Here is a 21977-nt window from a genome sequence, read left to right as displayed (position 1 = left end):
AGCCATACTAATAAAAGTGAGTTCATGAACATGTTTTGGAAATGACAATAAATGTTACTTATAACAATACTTAACATTCTGGTTCTTATTTTTAATTGCTAAAAAAAGTCAAGCTTAGTCAAAATCTGATTCTTAAAATGTCTTGAATGTTAATATAATGTAACTATATTGTCAGTTGTAACTGATTTTAGTTACTATCAAAACGTAATCTACAAATATGAGTCTTTAACAGCACTTTTGAATAAAATCACATTTTAGTTGATGAAGCATTATGTAATGTATAAGAATTTTAATAACCTTGTGTGTTATTTTAACAGTCAAGGACCTCCCTCTGCCCAGATTTGTCATGCCAAAGAATGAACAGGAATTGAGGCATTCATCCTTATATTCAGATGCTGATAACCCATCCTCCTATTCAGGTGCAATTCCTCCCCCACCAGGCAGAATACAAGTTAAAAAAGGTTCTGTGAGCCACGATGTGGTTCAGCAGCGTCTATCAACAGATCAACAGGTAATGAAATAAAAAGACTAGACTATTTTCTGTTTTTATACAGTGGTTCTAGAATGTTAAGATACAAAGAAATTATCACTTATTTACTGAAACGCTGCATATCAGTTTTTAGATCACATCATCTTTCCTCTACCTATCACTTCTAGACTTTGTCATTACAATGGGAACCCATGAATTTGACCTGCTGTGGGTTCCGAACCCATACCTGGAGGATCCACAGAGGACCTTCCAGACATGACTGGAAGCTTGTTCTGGTCATGTCTGGGTGGCTTTCTGAGGCCCAGGGAGGCCACATGCAGCTTCTATGGACCTCAGAATACCTCTGGATGCATATGGAGGTCCTATATGGAGGACCCACCTGAGAATTTTGTTATCCAGGAGTTTCAGTGTCCATGGGGGATCCAGGAAGGTATCTCCTGTGGATAGCGAGGTCCAACCTGTACATGCTTTACATTATTCTAGAAAATTGTACCAAATGGAATAAGACTGCTGGAAATCACCTTGAAACCTGAAATTAATCGAATCCATATTATAATGAACATTTATAGTTGATTTTTGTGTATTTTTAGTTCAAGCCAGTCTTTCAATTTATAAAAATCACTATGCGTTGATTTCAGTTATGAGCTAGATCAGTGGTTTTCAACTTCTTTTGTCTCACGGCACACTGACAAGGTACTAAAATTTTCAAGGCACACAATCAGTTTTTTGACAATTGACAAGGCACACCATGCTGTTGGTGGGAGGCTCACATTCCCCAACGGCCCTATTAGTAAGTGACCCTCCCTCAAACTCCCACGGCATACCAGTGTGCCACGGCACATGGGTTGAAAATGGCTGAGCTAGGTATTTGCATGTGTGTGTATACACACATCTGTGCATGCATGTAGGAATTGCACTAAGCTGCTTTCTTGTAGTTCAGTTACAAATCAACCTTCTTTAGATGTCTTGCTTATCAGTTTAGAATTTTTCTATTGATTTTTCTTAACACAATGTGTGTCCATGTTCAAAGGTTGACTAGGATACTTGTAATACCAAAGATAAACTAAAGAGTTTACATCAGGGTTTCTCAAACTGTGGGTTGCAACCTGATTATAGGTGGGTCGCAATGCTGCAACTGACAAGCAGATGAGCAAAATGCATTGAACCCTATGGTAAGTGAAACTGAGCGATACCGCACATGTACTTACGAGGAATATGTCTTGGCCTGTTGCGAAGGACAGGTCGAGAAAGAATCAAATGCCACCAGAATGGTTCTGATCCAATGAAAGCAGCCCCCAACAAACACTCAAGAAGGAAAACCCTTCCTCCAAGCTGATGAACATTTTGATCCATGTGGAAAGCAAAACTAAGCCACATGTTTGTGTTTACGTATGAGTAAGCAACCATGCTTTGGTTTGTATGGAAAGTTGGGCAAAGAGGAGTGCAAAGCTACCAGAATGGTCCTGATCCTATGCTCATGGAGCTCAACAAGTGCTCCAGATGCAGCTTCTCCACCATAGTACAGTAAAAAGAGACTTGAGCTGATTAGGCTTTTTTCACTCTTATAAAGCTAGGTGGGACCTGATGGAGTGTAGTTTTAGAAAGTGGGTTCCATAATAAGTTTGGAACCATTACTTGATTGGAAAGGGTCGTTGTCTTTTACAGATTCCTCCCCCCCCCCCACTGGAGTCTCATTTCCTCTTATTGTTCTGGGTTTTTAATCTATCCCAAAGAAAAAAACATGTTGGGTTTAAAATTGATTTTGTCCCAAATCACACTGAATTGGCTTAAATAGAAGAACTTAAATTGAACTGGTCATTGGGTAGGGCTGAAAATCTTACAGTGTCTTTTGGGGGGGAGTGTTGAGGTCTTTGCAGATAGGCTACAAAGAGAATTCATTTGGTGGAACAGGGCTTGCTTCCCCATCTTCCCTTATTTGTTTTATTTTAACTATTTCTAATTATTCATTTTAATTTAATTTTAGCCTGCCTATCTAGGGAAAATGGCACAATTTCAGAGCTTGCCAAAGGCAGTTTCAGCGCTTGCTGCATTCTCAGGAAAGCACTTCCTGGTTAATGATATCATTACCTGGGATACTGGACAGATTGTCATTCTAAAAAGTGGGTGCTAAAAGTTTGAGAACCATTGGTGTACATCAGAGGTGCCCAAACTTTTTGGCAGGAGGGCCACATCATCTCTGTAAACCGCCTTGAATAAAGTCTGAGGAGAAATCTGACGACCAACAAAGGTGGTATATAAATACATGTATTATTATTATTATCTCTCTGATGCTGTTGGGGGCCAGGAAAAAAAGAATTAATTTACATTTCAAATTTGAATAAATTTACATAAATGAATATATTGGAGATGGAACTTATATGAATGAATGATGGTCTTGCAATAGTTTAAGGCCTGTAAAAGGCCTTGCACAAAAAAAGTCCAGCCTTTCCTTTACTGCAGCTGCTGCATCACAGATGTGAAACAGCAGACAGTGGAGGGAGCCCTCCTCCCACAGCTCACGTGAGAGGTTGAACAGTTGGCTGAGGGCTGAGAGCAGTTGCATCAGGCTAGTGCAGACTCCAGCAAGTCTCTGGAGGGCCAGAGGCTCAGGGGGCTCCCTGAAGGCCGGATTTTAAGACCTCGAGGGCCACGTGGCCCCAGGGCCAGGGTTTGGGCACCCCTGGTCTGCATAATCATATTTAACTCATTTTGTTGGATAACTGTTTAACCTTTTGGTGTTTGTTTGGGGACTTTTATTCCACTGTTTTGCCTGTCCATTCGACTTTTAAGGCAGTTTAAATGGCATTCCCAGAAATACAATAAAAATGCAATCAATAAATAAACAATTTTTTTTAAAAAGACAAAAAACACAGAATACTAAAACTGAGAACAGTAAACCAAAAAACCAGACCAACTTAGACTAAAACCAATTGAGAGTGGAAGATTAAACAATATGGACGTGGGAGTGCTCCATTTAATTGTCTGAAAAAAAAGCCTTGACCAAGCAGTGGAAGAGTAAATAGGCCTCAAGAGGAAAGAAATTCCATAGCTTGGGGGGCTGAAATCTTAAAAGGGGATCACGTTCTAGTCATGTGTCCCTCTAAATGGACTTTAGAAAGACAGGGAGCGTGGAGCAGGGCCTCTACCATTGAATGGGGGTGGGTGGGTGGAATATGTTGCTTTTTAAAGCAGCGGTTCTCACATTTAGCACCGGGACCCCACTTTTTAGCATGAACATAAGAACATAAGAACATAAGAACAGCCCCACTGGATCAGGCCATAGGCCCATCTAGTCCAGCTTCCTGTATCTCACAGCGGCCCACCAAATGCCCCAGGGAGCACACCAGGTAACAAGAGACCTCATCCTGGTGCTCTCCCCTACATCTGGCATTCTGACTTAACCCATTCCTAAAATCAGGAGGTTGCGCATACACATCATCGCTTGTACCCCATAATGGATTTTTCCTCCAGAAACTCGTCCAATCCCCTTTTAAAGGCGTCTAGGCTAGATGCCAGCACCACATCCTGTGGCAAGGAGTTCCACAGACCGACCACGCGCTGAGTAAAGAAATATTTTCTTTTGTCTGTCCTAACCCGCCCAACACTCAATTTTAGTGGATGTCCCCTGGTTCTGGTATTATGTGAGAGTGTAAAGAGCATCTCCCTATCCACTCTGTCCATCCCCTGCATAATTTTGTATGTCTCAATCATGTCCCCCCTCAAGCGTCTCTTTTCTAGGCTGAAGAGGCCCAAACGCCGTAGCCTTTCCTCATAAGGAAGGTGCCCCAGCCCCGTAATCATCTTAGTCGCTCTCTTTTGCACCTTTTCCATTTCCACTATGTCTTTTTTGAGATGCGGCGACCAGAACTGGACACAATACTCCAGGTGTGGCCTTACCATAGATTTGTACAATGGCATTATAATACTAACCGTTTTGTTCTCAATACCCTTCCTAATGATCCCAAGCATAGAATTGGCCTTCTTCACTGCCACCGCACATTGGGTCGACACTTTCATCGACCTGTCCACCACCACCCCAAGATCTCTCTCCTGATCTGTCACAGACAGCTCAGAACCCATCAGCCTATATCTAAAGTTTTGATTTTTTGCCCCAATGTGCATGACTTTACACTTACTGACATTGAAGCGCATCTGCCATTTTGCTGCCCATTCTGCCAGTCTGGAGAGATCCTTCTGGAGCTCCTCACAATCACTTCTGGTCTTTACCACTCGGAAAAGTTTGGTGTCATCTGCAAACTTAGCCACTTCACTGCTCAACCCTGTCTCCAGGTCATTTATGAAGAGGTTGAAAAGCACCGGTCCCAGGACAGATCCTTGGGGCACACCGCTTTTCACCTCTCTCCATTGTGAAAATTGCCCATTGACACCCACTCTCTGCTTCCTGGCCTCCAACCAGTTCTCAATCCACGAGAGGACCTGTCCTCTAATTCCCTGACTGTGGAGTTTTTTCAGTAGCCTTTGGTGAGGGACCGTGTCAAACGCCTTCTGAAAGTCCAGATATATAATGTCCACGGGTTCTCCCGCATCCACATGCCTGTTGACCTTTTCAAAGAATTCTATAAGGTTTGTGAGGCAAGACTTACCCTTACAGAAGCCATGCTGACTCTCCCTCAGCAAGGCCTGTTCGTCTATGTGTTTTGAGATCCTATCTTTGATGAGGCATTCCACCATCTTACCCGGTATAGATGTTAGGCTGACCGGCCTATAGTTTCCCGGGTCCCCCCTCTTTCCCTTTTTAAAAATAGGCGTGACATTTGCTATCCTCCAATCTTCTGGCACCGTGGCCGTTTTGAGGGACAAGTTGCATACCTTAGTCAAGAGATCTGCAACTTCATTCTTCAATTCCTTAATAACCCTTGGGTGTATGCCATCAGGGCCCGGTGACTTATTGATCTTTAATTTATCAATGAGGTCTGAAACATCTTCTCTTTTAACCTCTATCTGACTTAACTCCTCGGTTAGGAGGGGCCGTTCGGGCAGCGGTATCTGCCCGAGGTCTTCTGCCGTGAAGACAGATGCAAAGAACTCATTTAATTTCTCTGCCATCTCTAAGTCTCCTTTTATCTCCCCTTTCCCTCCCTCACCATCCAGAGGGCCAACCGCTTCTCTGGCGGGTTTCCTGCTTCTAACATATTTGAAGAAGCTTTTATTATTCCCCTTAATGTTGCTGGCCATGCGTTCCTCATAGTCTCGCTTGGCCTCCCCTATCACCTTCTTACATTTCTTTTGCCACAGTTTATGTTCCTTTTTATTCTCTTCATTAGGGCAAGACTTCCATTTACGGAAGGAAGCTTCCTTGCCCTTCACAGCCTCTCTAACTTGGCTGGTTAGCCATGAGGGCACCCTCCTGGATTTAGTGGAACCCTTCTTTCTTTGCGGTATACACCTCTGCTGGGCCTCTATTACTGTTGTTTTAAGCAGCCTCCATGCACTCTGGAGAGACTGGACTCTTTTTACCCTCCCTTTCAACCTCCTTCTAACCAGCCTCCTCATTTGAGGGAAGTCCGCCCGTCGGAAGTCAAGGGTTTTTGTTAGAGATTTGCCTGGTATTCTTCCCCCAACGTGCACGTCAAAACGGATCGCAGCATGATCACTGTTCCCCAATGGCTCAGTAACGTTTACATCTCTAACCAGGTCCTGCGTACCGCACAAAATTAAATCCAGAGTCACCTGTCCTCTGGTGGGCTCCGTGACTAGCTGATCTAAGCCACAGTCATTTAGCACGTCAAGAAATCCGGTTTCCTTATCGTGACCAGAACACAAATTGACCCAGTCAATATGAGGATAATTGAAGTCCCCCATGATTACAACCCTGTCCTTCCTTGTCACCTCCCTGATCTGTTTCCTCATTTCAAGGTCCCCATCAGATTTCTGGTCTGGAGGACGATAGCACACCCCCAGTATTACATCGCTGCTCAAGCCTGGTAATTTAACCCACAGAGATTCTACGGTGGAGTCGGACCCACCTTCAATCTCTACTTTGCTGGATTCTATCCCTTCCTTAACATAAAGGGCCACCCCACCTCCAACACGCCCCTGCCTGTCCCTCCTGTAGAGTTTATAGCCTGGGATTGCGGTATCCCACTGATTCTCCGCATTCCACCAGGTTTCCGTTATGCCCACTATGTCAATATTTTCCCTTGTCACCAGACATTCCAGTTCTCCCACCTTTGCTCCTAGACTTCGGGCATTCGCATAAAAGCATTTATACACGGAATGCCCCAGGACGGGCTGCTTATTCGCTCCTTTGTCCCCGCATCCTCTCATTGTGCCAAACTGTCATGAGAATCTGTCAGAACCCACCAGAAGTGATATCATGACCGGAAGTGACATCATCAAGCAGGAAAATGTTTAACAATCCTAGGCTGCAATCCTACCCACACTTATCCAGGAGTAAGTCCCTTTAGTATCATTGTTAAAAGAATATACGTAGTAGCTTGTTAAATGTACAGGTCTGTAACATTTCCCCAAATGCAGTCACATACCATGGTAGCATCTAGTCTAATAGATTAAAAATAAAATATTGAAAGCAATGGGGACAAACCTGAAATTGGCTTGTGACCCACCTAGTGGGTCCCGACCCACAGTTTGAGGAACACAGTTTTAAAGTATACGGATCCCAGGCTGTTGAGGACTTGAAAAAGTAATAACCAGCACTTTGAATTGAGTCCAGAAAAACACAGTGATAACCAAAGAAGTATTACCAAATGAGATTTATATATTCCTGAGCATTAACCCCAACAAGTTCTCATGCAGATGCTTTCTTTCTCAGCTGAGGTAATAGGCATTGCAATACTTCAGTTGTATGTTTTCTGACACACTAGGGAATAGAGAAAAATAGATTGGTTTTGGGCTTCTTTTTGATCAACTAAGCTTGATGCCTGAATCCCAGGCAAGTTATCTGAAAGCTTGCTTCAATAAATGTAGTTTAGGGTCATGGTATAGAGTCAGATATGCTCTCATGTTAATTTTTATCTATTTCATGATATTTTGAGAAACTTTGTTTTTAGATTAATTATCTGAGTTAGTATGAAAAAGATTTCTAATTGGTAAAATAAAAATGAAGTCTTACAATATGAAAAGTGGGAGTCACAAAAGTGAAACTTCTGTAAATATACTCTAAGCTTTTTTAGAGTAGCACCTACTTATGAGACTAGTTTTAATAAACTTTTACAGCCAATGGATTATTTTGAAGTCAGAAATGTATTGCTATCTTGAAATATTATTCTCAGAATAACTTTGCACTCCGATATAACAATGGAGCTTTGAGAAACAGTACAATTCAGAAGCAGTTGCGCAAGTTGTTTCACAGGAAATGATTAAATGTTTTTAGTAAATATTTGAGAGTTCTGCAGTTTTTGTGAAAATTTGAATTCCACTTGTATTATGTGGATTAGGCCATGATCACGTTAAATAGTTTCCTTTCTCATTTCAGTTCTTGAACTTCTCTCACTTCTGTATTACACCTTGTGCAAGCCTTTCAGGTTTGCAAATGTTGCCACTCTCAGTTTTCATTGTGCAGTGTGTCTATAGTTTTCTGGAGATTATTTCGCTCGTCAAAATCATGTGAATTTTAAACCACAGACATCTATTTCTATAACTTGTATAGAATTTTAATTCAAGGTTACTGCACGTTGTGTATTTTAGGTGCTTCTACAGGTAATACATTATGATAGTTGCATTTTATTCGACAAAGAGATCATTTATCTGCTGTTAAAAACATTTGAGTGTGATACCATAGAAAAATTTGTTCTGTAAAGTTGCTCCCATCTTTTCAAGGAGTAGATATTCCTGACGGAATCGAATATTTTGTTGCTTGTATTTTTGTGATAGAAATTTATTTGAAACAGGACAGAGAGCTTATCTGGGTAACTTTCGGAGATCTGCTTTTGAATAGAAATTGACTGTTGTGCAGCACTATTTTAAGCATGTTTGCTTAAATGCATGTTTCATTGCGTTCAGTCAGACTGACTCTCTAGCATGTGTGCGCTTAGGTGTTTCTTACTATGGGCTGGTCTTAGTAGCCAAGGCGAAATGTGAAGTCACCAGGACCTTGTCCTTCCTCTACAATGCAATCTTACACATGTTTATTGAGTAAATCCAACTATTCAGTGGGAATTACACACAGATAAGTAAGCATAAGATGGCAGTCCTAGTCCCTGACCTTACACTGAGTTTCTGCACAAGGTTGGGGACAATCTTCTCTCCCACGCCAGCAATCAGCTGGCAGCTGTAGAAGGCATGTAGGTTGGGGTGGTCACTGCAGTTGGTGAAAAGCAGTAGACAGTCTTGCAATGGCCTTTGTTCAACATTAGCTCTAAAGCTGGGAAGAGAACAGGACTTTGTTTTGATGCTAGATGGGTGAAACGCTTGATATCTTTGTGGTTCAGTGCTAAAATAGCCAACCTCCACTGCCAGAACACAAGCTTGGATCTTTTTCATTGGACAAGCAAAGTACTTGGGATGCCTACGCACTGCCAAAGTGTTCAATCCAACCTTCTCCCTAGCTTCGAACTAGAGAAATGGATAGGATTCTTCCTATAGTTGAGCCATGCCATGCGAAGCTCAGTGCAACAGTGGGGAATATCTTGTCATAACTGTATTCACACTTGCTATGGCCTTTATCAGAAGACTCCATTCAAGACCACCATATAGTATTTAATGAGGATATAAGGACATGTACTTTGGAGGTACCTCTACATTCAGTCTCTTCACTCAGTGAATTGCCTGTGTATTCATTTCTATTGTGGAAAGATTTGATAGCAGTTGCCTTCAGGAATACAGCAAGTCCTCACTTAAGTTGTTGATAGGTTCTTAGAAACTGTAATTTTAAGTAAAACAACTTATAACAAAATCAGTTTTACCATAGACTAAATCCGTGATCTTCAACCTTTTTGTGCAGTGACCCTAATATAGAGGTTCTCAAACTGTGGGTAGTGACCCACTTGATGGGTCGTAATTGAATTTCTGTTGGGTCACGATAAGATGGCAGTCGCCATCTTGAAAAAGGGCAAAATGAAGTTGGCGGCGCCATTTTCTAAAAGGGCAGACCTGGGTGGCGCCATTTTGAAAAAGGGCAAAGTGACCCAGGCGGCAGCATTTTGAGACAGGGCAAGTAGACCCAGGCGGCAGCATTTTGAGACAGGGCAAGTAGACCCAGGCAGAGCCATTTTGAGACAGGGCAAGTAGACCCTTGGGAAGCTATTTTAGGCTTCCAGGCACAGAGTAAACAAACAGAAAGAGCAGCTTGCACATGTGCAGGGCAGGCAGCATGCCACTTTTCCGCTGTGAGTGTGTTACTGCCCAGCCCCATTCAAAGGAGGGGAGAGGAGAGGAGAGCATGCTTGGAGATTTTCAGGTGAGTGCTCCCTCATTCTTGGGGGCATGCAGGACCCCTCTGTTTGGCTCCCTTTAACCTTAGGTGGGCGAGAGGGAAAGTGGAAAAGCGCCCTGGAGTGGGGACCATGGGTGGCGGCTTCAGTGCCCACACTTTGCTGCCATGCGCTCAGCCTGGCGAGAGGGAGTGTGGAGAGGCCAGGACAAGCGAGCGCTCCCAATATAGCTATCCCACTGTTTGGCTTCTTTTAGCAGCTGGGAGGAGAACAGTAGGGCATCCCTATCTTCCCAGCCAAGAGGGGGATGCTCCATGGCCCTGCCCCACACTTCTCTGATGCACACCCTTAAAAGTAAAACAGATATGATACATCTCTCCAAGTGCCTTGGTCATCTCTTCTGCACTGAACATATGTCTGAGAAGCTAGAGACGGGGTTGGACTAGATGACCTTTTAGGTCATTCTATGATTTTGGTGATCATCAGGGTTGTGTGTGAAATGGGCTGAAAGTAAGCACTGAGCATATGTTTGAGAAGCTACAAATGGGTGGACTAGATGACCTCTTATGTCCCGTCTAGTTCCATGATTTTGGTTATCTTTAGGTTTGTATGTGAAATTAACTGAAAGTAAAGTCAGTGTATGGCAGAGAAGATTTGGAATCTTCAGGGTAATTTGTGAATGGGGTGCATTACTGATGATGGGAATGTTGGTGGCTGTCCTGGCAGCTGAGTGATTTCAAAGCCCACAAGGCTAACTCCTTGCTTGTATCTCTGGTTCAATCTTCAGAGAATTACAGCTCTGCCATGGTCTTTCACCAGTTTTGCTTTATTGTTGCCAGCTGACAGTTCTGGCATATGTTTAAAACTTCCTACTCCTTGGTGGTGGTTTTACAGATGCAAGTTGTTAAACTTTCATATTTATTCCTGGAAGCACTAAGATATTCAGCAGAAATGGAGAATTACTTTTTAAATATAAACACCAGACCTTTTCAGAGCACAGAATCATGTCATTAATTTTGCAAACTCAGGAGCCCTGACTTTCATATTGCCCTATGCCCGCCCAAACACTGTTTCACCTGCTGGCATCCTTGTCTCCAAAGCACTATGACCCAGGCTAGTTCCAGGGAGTGAGTAAGAAGATTTAAGAACTTTTGGAGAATGTCACAAAGCTACATTAAACGATGTTCCCAACTTAACACAATGGGCAGTTAAGAAGGGCTTACTTCTGGTATGGTATAATGGTAGTGGGGCGGGGGACAGAATTGGAAGAAGCTTCTGAGCTGGAATACTTTCTCTTGTAATTTACAGTTTGAGTTCCTAGGTAAGAACAGTGATGTCACTTCCTGTCTGATGAAATAACTTCCAACTCTGATATCACAGTGATGTCACTTCCTGCTTGATGATGTCACTTCCTGCCATGATATCACTTCCAGATTGATGACATCACTTCCAGTGGGTCCCAGACAGATTGTCATTCACAGAAGTGGGTCCCAGGCTGAAAAGGGTGAGAACCACTGCCCTAATATATAAATAAAAAAATAAAGTATGACACTGGAGACCCCACTGTTGATCCTGCCCTCTCCCAGGATCCTATCTACCTACCTCCACCCACATTGCTGTCCACTCCTTGTCCCCATTACACCTTCCCAGCACTGTTCACTGTAACCAAATTATAATAATAATTCTTATTAGGGAGGAGGAAAAGTTACATGAAGCCTGGTGCTAGTGAAAGTTATTTTAGCACAGTTGCTAAGAACCTGAGCCAGGACTGGAACACATTCGCCTGGTGTCTGAAGGGATACACCAGAGTTGATTTTTTCCTTCAGTTAAAAAAAAATGCTTATAATGAAACTATTTTAAGTGAAGACTTGCTGAATTAGTTCAATACTTGCCAATGAAATACTTGCTGTATTAGTGTTGCAAACCAGAGCTAGCAATTCTGCTTGGCCAATTCCTTGCGTTAATGTTTGAATTCTCTTATGCTCTCACAGAATGTGATATGTAATAATGCATAATTTATACTGAATGGTGGTCAAATTAGTTTGTAATATTCCTTCGAATATTAATTTTCATTTAAGGAAAGAGCTGTATCCTTGTAAAATAGCTCATGCTAGTATCCGGTCTGTTTTTTCTTGATCTTTTTAACATTTTGTCCGTTATTTGCAATGAAAATGTTGAACTGTCTCGAACAACTATTCATTGTAGATAGCATATCTGGTGGCAGTGATCATGAAAGCAAGAATCCTGCTTCTTCCCCCATGCCTGGCAGCTTAACATTTTCATTAACAAATCATCTGTTTTTGCTTCCAACCAGCTACCAAGTTTCTGCAACAAAAGGAAATAAAGGTTTTTCTTTTAGCCTGTTCTAATCTGCCAGCAAGCTAGAAGCAACAGGGGACTTAATTCTCCCCCCCCCCCCACCAGAAAGAACATTCTGGCTCTGTTTCTCAGGTCACCTAGCACTTGAGCAGCAAAGGAAAGCATAGTCTGGAGTTTGCCATTGGACTAAACTTTGCTGCATGGAGATTAATATGAAAGAGAAAGTTCTCTCTTGTAATTTAAGTTATTTTGTGTTTGCAAAAGAGAACATTTAAATTATGAAGTGTGTAATCCTTTTAAAACTGTCAGACTATTAAAATGCTAGTCTACAGTGTTATGTATTTGTTTATTTGTGCAGGATTCTCAAAGTAGCCTTTTCTCAAGGTGACCTAGCACTTCATTTTATTACTTTCTATATATGGCTTGTACTATTTCAGGACAGTTTCTACATGTTAGATGTGTTTTCATTTTTGTCTTGTTGACATATTCCTGCTGACAATGTTTATATCAATCAGCTTCTTCAGCGACTTTACTGTAATGATGATGCACAGTAGGTTTTTTCCGACGAAGCATTATGATGACTACTACACAGTAACCAAAACACTAGAAAATACAACAGACCCTTTGCAAAGACTTCCAACTTCCCCCACTCAAGGGAAGAATTGGGACACTGCTCTGTGTGGTTGCTGAACATGGGGGGGGGGGGGAAATGAATCACAGTTGAGGTTTTGCAGTCTTTGGTTTTGACATGCACAGTTGGTCAGATGAATTAATAACTTTATTTTTGATTTGACTTATATGTATTTGTGTTTTATTTGACTGCCCCCCATTTACAAATCAGTAAAACCTATAGATACATCTTTGACACACTCCTTAGAGATAATCACCTGAAAAATACCAGTTGCAACTTTGGAACTGTCAAGCTTGCCAGATATTGTATTGGCAATGGTGTCTGTATATAGTTAATTTTATGAAACAATAGATCTTTAGAAATGGAAAAGTTTCTGCCTTGGATATCTGGTTATGATGAAAACATGTTGTTTTGGTAACCCTCATATCTGTAGCAAAACCCAAACCCATCCTAGCAGGTTTGGGATTAAAGTTAATGGTCTTTTCCAACTTCTAAGTGTATCACAGGCTTCTTCTGACAGTTGATCAGTAATTACTCTGCTTCCATCTCACCACTCAGAGATTCACTCACCATTCACTCAGGACCTTGCAGAGGGCAACCCCATACCATTATTGCCAATGGAGGGATCCTGATCAATTTGTCAGGTGAAGTGTTTCTCTTTGTGACCTTAATTTCCATCGAGTAGGCAGGTTTATTTGGACTTCCTGCCCTTATGAACAATTGTTCTTAGAGAATTAGTATCCATTACACACGGTTCTGTTGTACAAATCTATTATAGTTTCAGACATCATCAATTGATGACTTACTCCAAAGGGTCTTGGATCATGTGGAAAGAAACTACTGTGGATACTTCTGGCCTGCAAAATCAAAGGTGGTGTTGTCCCTTTGAGACCATGATGCAGCTTGTGAGGGGTACACTGTATATGCTGTAGAGTTGTCATTTGGTTCTGTTTCTGCAATTCCATTTAAGGTGGCTTTGCCAAGGAAAATGTTTGTTTTAACTTTCTGAGGCTGGACTTTCTTGACAACATTCTAGCAAGGAGTTTAATCATCTAGTTTATCAACAGGTTGGATTTTCCTAATTCTGATAAGGAAAGGTTTGAAAATAACATTGCAAACAGTTGCTCCATTTGGTGCAGACATTGGAGAGATCTCTGTTTAGCAGAAGCCAGCAGTTGGGCTGGTAACTTAGAGTTTTGATGTGACTAGTTTTAAGTAACTCTTTTTAAATTCAAATTGGCATGAAAGTGAAACATCCCTTGGGCTCCCTCTGATTTTGCAGAGGGGGTTTTCGAATCTGAACAAGGCTGTTGCATGATCACTGTTATCATATTGCCTCTAAAGCTACAGTTGGTGTGCAGTTCATGAGAGCAGCCAGCACAGCCTTTCTTGGTTTTTCTTAGACAATTTCCAAGTATTGCTTCTCTCTTATGTGTGGAGCCCCAGAAACCTCAGACTAGTGCTGCTAACCTGAAATTGATGTTTTCTGAATCATCTTCTGTACAGTCATACATTCTGTCTTTTTTTTTTATGGGTTTGTGTCATGTGGTCATGAAGATGTTTGTCTTGCCCCTTGAAATTGTATGGAAAGCATTTGAGCAGGGGAAGAGGCAGGGGTGCTTCCTAGAGTTGTATAAGTTTCAGTGCTGTGCTGTGGCAAGTGCACAGTCTCATGGGTGGGAATGTAAGAAAACCAACTGAACTGAATTCTTTCCTTGTAGGTCATGCTTTTCAAGTTCATAGTATAATTTATATCTTATATTGATATTTCAGTGTTGGTTGCTGTATGATATGAGGAACAGCCTAACTGGATATCTTCAAAGATCTGGTTGAAATACATAAATAGAACTATATCTGACTAGAAAGTGGAATGTCTTGTTCTCATATTAAAGAAAAGCATTTCAGCTTCAGTGATTATTACAGTTTGTTTTCCATAGAAATTAAGTTTTGGCTTAGTGGGTTTTTTTGTGGTGCTTCAGTTTTATTTTCTTGTGAGTTTGGATTTAGAAGTGGCTAACCTTTTCATTAAAAAGGGGTCAGCAGTGTTATATTCTCTGCTTGCCTTTGAAGGAACTGTGATCACTAGCTTGTTTCATGAGGGCAGTCAGATAAGTACCTTTACATAACATTTAGAGTTCATGTGCTGTGCTGTTTACTTGATATCTCATCTTGTTTTTGTCCTAGAAATCCCAGAAATATTAATTCCCACAAGTTTTTTATGCTGCTTTGATCAATTTAAGTATAGGTAGCGTTCCTAAAATGTATAAAATTTGTCACTTTACACTTTAATATTGGCCTTCAGCTAGTTTTCTTTAACAGCAGAGAGCAGAGATGGACAGACTTTAGATTTCTGGGAGTCATCCCCCCCCCCAAACCACCAGAGCCTTGGGAGCTTCCAGCACAAATTTTATTGGCTTGGGAAGATGAAGCTCTGGTTCAATAAAATGGCAACTTATACAATAAGTTATGGTTTTGATTATTTTTCTACCCATGTGTAGTACACTTTGCTCAATAATATGTCCATTCCTCAAGTTTGGGCTGGGGATTTGAATCTAAGTTCCCAGGCTCCAGCAAGGACACAAGAAAAGAAATTCAAAGTACTGGGGCAGGGGTAAGTGTGAGCAGGCAAAAAGTTTGGAAGTGATATTAGATCATAGTTGGTGCTGCTGGTCATTTGAGAGTAATCATCTTTTGGCATAGAGAACATACTGTATTTTAAAGTTGCATTTGACATGTTTATTTGTGCAGGTCTTCTGTCTGAATAAATTGTATTCAGCCTCTTTTTACTTACATATAATTATCTTCCGTGTATTCAGTTTATACATTTGAAGAACTAAACAACTTAATTATATCGAATTCTTTAGCATTTTTTACCACTGCAGCTCTTTTACTATTAGTGGCTCTTATTCTTGTTTTGGAAATAACCTTGTATTCAAGTATAGATTTTTTTAACTTAAGTAACCAGCGTTACTCTTAATACAGTTCTTTGTGCTGTAATCACAGGGCTTGTTTAAGATCTATATTGCTTAGTAATATCCACTTTGGAGTAATAATGTTATCAGTCTTTGGGGATAACAAAATAAGTGAAAATTGATCTGACTTTTGAGATCTGGTTTCTGAGAAGCTTGTACCGCAAGTGAAAATGAGTGGCATTACTTTACATGGCTAATATCAAAGAACTGGGTCCCTTGTGATTTCTTGTTAAGATTACTCGAAATGGAAGAAATTCCAATATACCCATTTTTGTATTTATATTAACATTCCTGTATGCAATATTAAAAATCATACCTGTTCAAAAAAAAGATGGTTGAAATTATGTTAAACACAGTAGTGTTCTTTAGTCAGTTGTTTTAGTTGCATAGTATACCATTTTTAAAAGTTCCTTTGTTTTATTAGGAGTCCACATCTCCAGTTGTTTCACCACAGCAGTCCCCACCAGCCTCTCCACATACACGGAGGAAGCACAGCCGCCATCCCAGCGGAGGGAATAATGAGCGACCTCTTGCTGGACCGGGGCCTTTTTGGGCTCCCTTTAGTGAAGCACAACCAGGTATAAATAAATGTCTTGTATTATAACTCAAGTGTTGCCTGATGTTGTGGATTTCTATAATAAACTAGGAGGAGAACCTAATGTAGGCAGTGACTTCCAGTGTATATGGTAGGCTTTCCCTCTCTAGCGAGGTATGGTATATGTCTTGAATATACCCTGGACCAGTATCAATAGCACCTTCATTTTCATCTAGGTGCAAGCAGGACCATCCATCTGTGCCGCCTTCTTCACCTCAGTACAGTGTCCTATTTTTTACTGTGACATTGGTTCTGGACTTGATTGGACAACCCTTATGGAAGTGCTGTTCATACCATAAGATTTTTTCTTGTTGTGCTTCATATTTCTGAACCTGCTTGTTTCTTTGACCTGCATGATAACTTCTTGTTAGGCTGAGCTACTTAAATTCTCTTTGGTCATGTGTACGCTTGAAAAAGCTGAATCATTCTTTTATTGGTACAGAAAGTGATACAGGTTAAGAATGCATGACCATTGAAACCTCAAAGTAAAGTTTTAAAAGATATTCATAAGAGAATACTTTATTTCAGGCTACCACTTTTTACCATAACTTTCAGTCATTTTTATAACATCTCATGTGAACAAAATTTAGTTTAGAGGATGACTGATAAAATGCTATAATGAGACTGCAAATTTTGAAAAATGTTTATAGAAAAAAATTATGTTGTAGTCAGATGCCTAGGTAGTGATTATTAACATTTAAGAGATCAGATAGCTAATTCTAAATGCTGGAAAATAAAGTATATTTCAAGATATTTTCTTAAACAGGAATTGTAAGAAATTTGTGTTTAATTTAGTATTATGTGATGCTGGACAATGTGGGGGGAGTATAGGGCTACAGCCAGGGGTTTTCTGTCTGCCTCACATCTAGTGATGACAATCAAGTCAGAGCCATTGTCAAGCAGAAAACACAAGTATCATTAATAGGCAGATACCCAACCAGCTAATGATGTATTTACATTGAATTCTTTTGTCCCCACAAACTGTATCAGTCCTTTTCAGAAACAGTGCTAAATCATGGTTTTGCATTGCAAGTACAAGCCTCAGGTTTGCAGGGTCACTCTGTACCATTCTCATGTGTACCTTCTCATGTGCACCAAATGAATAGTATATTCATTTCTAGTTTAGTGACAAACCATTTGCTGTTTCAGGAGATCCCAGAAAGCTAAGATTGGCACAACTCATTGTTTCCTGCAAACCCAGTCTGATCCTGGTTTGTAGAAAGGCTATGGTTTGCAAATTAACACAGTAGTTTCTAATCACTGCATGTGGGGGAAGGGGGGAGCATTGTGTTTGAATTCAAACATTACACAGGCCAACACTTATCATTGCTTCCTTAAAGCACCAATTCCTGGGTATGTTTGGGGTGCCGATTCAAAAAATGGCATCCGTTTTTCCCTGTCACGTCTAGTTTTGGAGACATGGCATAGTCTCTTTAGTGAATGGTTCAATCAGCTTCCTCATGAGGAAGCCTACACCATGGCTTCCTCATGAGGGAGCTGCTTGAACCATTCACTAATGAGGCTGTACTATATTTCCAAAACTAGACATGATAGGGCAAAAATGGATGCCATTTTTTGAATCATCACCCCAAATTCATATCAAACCACCATAAAGTTTGGGAAAAACTTTTCTGATCCTCAATTTTGTAGGCCTGTGTTATCAGAACCCTGGGGCCTAGTCCATTTCAGGTAGTGGTTTTGGTGGAGTAAGATAAGCAGATGTCAGGTTGATGCCTGGGAGACAGCAGTAACATTGAATTGACTGATAGGGTACACTTAAAACAGCAGGGAAGTAGGTTTTCACTGTGGCTGACCCACAATATTTTCTCAGTACCTTCTCAGTTAGGTTAACCTTGTTTTTTCTCATACCTGGAACAATTTTGTTGTGTGGTTAAATATATACAGTGAAGTAGCATCTGTTGAACAGGTTCTACAACTTATTTTTATTGTAACCTCTATCTAGTAAATTGATATGCATTAGTTAACATTCGCAAGATCAGTCTCAAATATTAACTGAGAATAACTCTGTATACAGATGTTCTCACAGAAGTTGTCCAATATCAAAATTTTTATGTAAGTCAGAAAGCCAAATATCTGTTGGGTGGTAAGAATAGCTATGTTCCTGGTAGAAGTATAATTTCATATTGGACTCATGTGAAGAATCTTATTTGCTGTTTTTTATTAACAGCATATGATGTTAAAAAGTTGTCTTAGCAACTAAACATCTTAAGAATCTTCAGTTATTGGTCCTGTACAACTCTCATTTGTTTCAACAGACCACTCAGAGCAGGTTTCTGATACTGTAGGTTGAATGTCTTTTGGACTCTATTTTGATTTCTAAATTTCATGCACATGCAGGAGCTGAACTGCTGCAAATTGCGAAATGGGCTGAAATTGGCTACATGAGGCCCCAGCTTTAATTCTTTACCAGGATGTCACTACAGTTGGCCAATATCTTGCTTGCAATAGAATTAACACAAATTCAACTTTACATGGTTGACAAAACACAAAGCAAGCAGTTTAAATAGTGCAGGTGATTCCACCTGCCATTCTGCTTACTGAATACTAGTGATGTAGACTTGAGTTGATTGACTCAGACTCGTATTACTTCAGTGACTCGACTGCATAAATAGTGACTTGACTTGATTTTTAATGACTGCCTTGCTGGTCTTGGTTCAGTAACATAACTCATTGTCTGGAGTTTGCCTTGTCATCTATGACAACATCTGACGTGAGTGTTAATTTTTTTTACTGACTTTTGTGTGTATCTTCTTGATTTTTTAATTGAAACTCTGTCTCTTTCACACACTCACACCTGTGCACCACCACCACAATCTTTTTTTTCCTGTTAAAGTTGGCTCCCTTACTTGAGACTCAACTTCAAACTGGACTTGAGCGTATCTTGCAAGGACTTGAGACTTGAAGGGATTGAGACTTGGAGTAAAAGACTTGAAAATATCACTGCTAACTATGTAAATACATGCCCTGGAGGTAGCCTAAGATTGGTGAATGAAGTTGTTCATGTTTAGTTCCAACCTGTCTCATCATTTTTAAAGATACAGTATGCATTTTCTGGATGTCGGGGACTTTCAAGGCAATTTTGAGTATACAGTATATTTTAGTTTTATGCACTGACTCTGGAATGTAATCCTCTTGCAAGATGCAGGCCAGCTGTTTGTAAATAATAATAATCTTGATGTTATCATTGGACTGTAGATCCAAGAACTTTAAAATATTAGAACTACTACTTAACCTTTCTCTAATGCAAGACTCTTCTATTATAAACTGCTGTTTCCAAGGAATGCAGTATTTTTCCTCACTCTGCCAATTCATAGGTATTCTTAAATAATAACTATAAAGCAATTAATTTTCCACTGTATTGAAGTATTCAAGTGACATTTTATAACAAAAGGATAGGAACCAAGTAAGGTCTTAATCTGAAGGTATTCATTTGTTTCCATTCAGCATAATCAGTAGTCCCAAGTACAAATGATATGTCTGTAACATCCTCCTAGGGCTCATCAAGAGAGTGCTAAACTTTCACTTGTGATACAGTAAAATTAAGAACCCAAATCTCTATTTGTGTAAGCCAATAAGTGGTCAACCTTTTGGCAGGTATATCAGAAGTACTATGCAGCACTACTCTAGTGTGCCTATGCAGTCCTCTCTCTGCCTGCATGCAATCTTGTCTCTGATAACCTGAACCAGGGAGGAAGCATCAGCACATCAGAAAAAGACACAGGAGTGTGATCCTAGTCCATTCCATGGGGCTGTCCGGGCCATAAGTTTGCTGAACCTTGTTATAGATTGTGCTCTGGTGTCACTGCCAAAATCATAGTTTGGCCACTGGGGTTGTCTTGTTCTTGTCTACTTTTTCTTCATTTGTGGATTGTGTCCATCCCCCACATTACATCTTGGTTTTTGATAACCAGAGTTTAAGTCTGACTTGGTAAACCATGATTTGTCTCCAAAGCAAAATTGAAAACCATAGATTGAATTAAGCTTCTAGTTTGGAAGCAAACGATGTTTTTTCAGATGTAATGGCAATTGTGGTTATGATTTGGAGATGGAATTAAAGTGTCTGTCTGAGGCATGACCCTGATGTTCAAACTGTTTGCTTACCTGACCAGTGAATGAGCTCATAAACCAGGATCCAAAAATCTGCTTAAGCTCACACAAGGAGTGTAGTTTAGTTTAGTTAGCCATGGATTTCAGTCTAGACTTCTAAAGTTCCTATGGGTTCAAAAGCATTTTTCAAGTCAGAGTTGTCTTCATGACTAGGTTGTACTGAAATCTTGAAACTGAATTGTGTTCTGATTTTTAGGCTCCTGTAACACTGGTGATCCAATGTGGTCTGGCCATTCACCACCACCACATCAAGAAAACTGGGTCAGTTTTGCAGATAACACACCAGCAAGTACTATTTTAGCCATGCATCCTGCTTCTGTCCAGGTGTGACATTTTATTGGTATTCTTTTGATTTGCTTCATTCCAATTAATGTCAGTCATTTTCATATTGTCACTAAAGACTCATGCTGTGAATCTAAATGTGAGTGTGTTAAGATCAGACTCATCTGTTCTTTTTCTGAAATACAAACTATCTCACTGAGTGGAAGTCACGAAAGAATTTTGATCAACAAAATTTAAGCTTAACCTGCAATTGCAGAATCAATTTTTCTTTTTGCATATAATTTTTTAACTGCTTTCTGCATGTGTTTTCACACTCTTGTGTTGCTTACATGGCTGTTGCCATTTCGAACCTATTTAAATGTGTGGAGTATTTTCTGTTTCTTTATAGCCCTGCTTATCTAGTACCATCTGGAAGACTTTTAGAGCTACTGCAATAAACAACTGTCCTTTCCTTTCATAAACAAATATAGGAACTGTAGGCCATCTGATAAATTCAGAAAATGCTGAAGAAAAATGTTTCATTGCAGGACCAGACAACAGTACGAACTGTAGCATCAGCTACAACAACAAATGAAATTCGTAGGCAATCAAGTAGTTATGATGATCCTTGGAAAATAACTGATGAACAAAGGCAGTATTATGTAAATCAATTTAAAACCATTCAACCTGATCTAAATGGATATATTCCAGGTGAGTTATTTAAAAACAAGTTATGATAGGTTCTCATTTTAATTTTCTAGCTGCAAAGAAAGTTTTCTTGTGGAGTTTTGCAATGAGTGCTTTACTTAATTTTTTTGATAGAATATGACACCTGAATATTTTAAAACTAATTTTAGTTCCTGGTGTTTCTAATATTTCTAGTACCTCAACATTATTTTTTTAATTCACACACATTTATAATCTTTAAGTCAATAATCCTGGAATGAAAGTTATAATCACTATTTTAATATTTTTAGGGTCTGCAGCTAAAGAATTTTTTACAAAATCAAAGCTTCCTATTCTTGAGCTTTCGCACATTTGGTAAGTGTGAAATATAACTTGGGTTTGGGGATAGTACCATTGAAAGAATCACAGTTCTTTTGGAGTCAGCTGAAATTTTGCAGTTGTAGTACCTTCTATAATTTGCATCAAAACATCTTGCTTCTAAAGTAATCATGCATAACCTGGAGACATTTAAGTCCAAAAGTAAGCTTCTGCCTGCCCTGAC

The 21977-nt window shown here is 40.1% G+C and overlaps 1 protein-coding gene across 8 annotated transcripts in view; it reads left to right on the top strand.

The window, feature by feature from the left end:
* REPS1 (RALBP1 associated Eps domain containing 1) overlaps positions 1-21977 on the top strand; it is a 70861-nt gene that overhangs the window by 11926 nt on the left and 36958 nt on the right. For 7 of the 8 annotated variants that reach the window (XR_010793775.1, XM_066615135.1, XM_066615173.1 and 4 more), the window contains exons 3-7: positions 318-511; positions 16190-16343; positions 20685-20812; positions 21298-21460; positions 21727-21790. Coding sequence is in view for 7 of the 8 variants with exons in the window: in XM_066615135.1 (XP_066471232.1) it covers positions 318-511; positions 16190-16343; positions 20685-20812; positions 21298-21460; positions 21727-21790 (703 nt within the window). In the remaining variant the exon portion in view is untranslated. The remainder of the gene's footprint in view (positions 1-317; positions 512-16189; positions 16344-20684; positions 20813-21297; positions 21461-21726; positions 21791-21977) is intronic. The other variant, XM_066615156.1, reaches the window with a different exon arrangement.

The sequence above is a fragment of the Tiliqua scincoides genome, chromosome 1, assembly GCF_035046505.1.
Source record: "Tiliqua scincoides isolate rTilSci1 chromosome 1, rTilSci1.hap2, whole genome shotgun sequence".
NCBI lineage: Eukaryota > Metazoa > Chordata > Lepidosauria > Squamata > Scincidae > Tiliqua > Tiliqua scincoides.
This window is presented reverse-complemented; position numbering and strand designations above follow the sequence as displayed.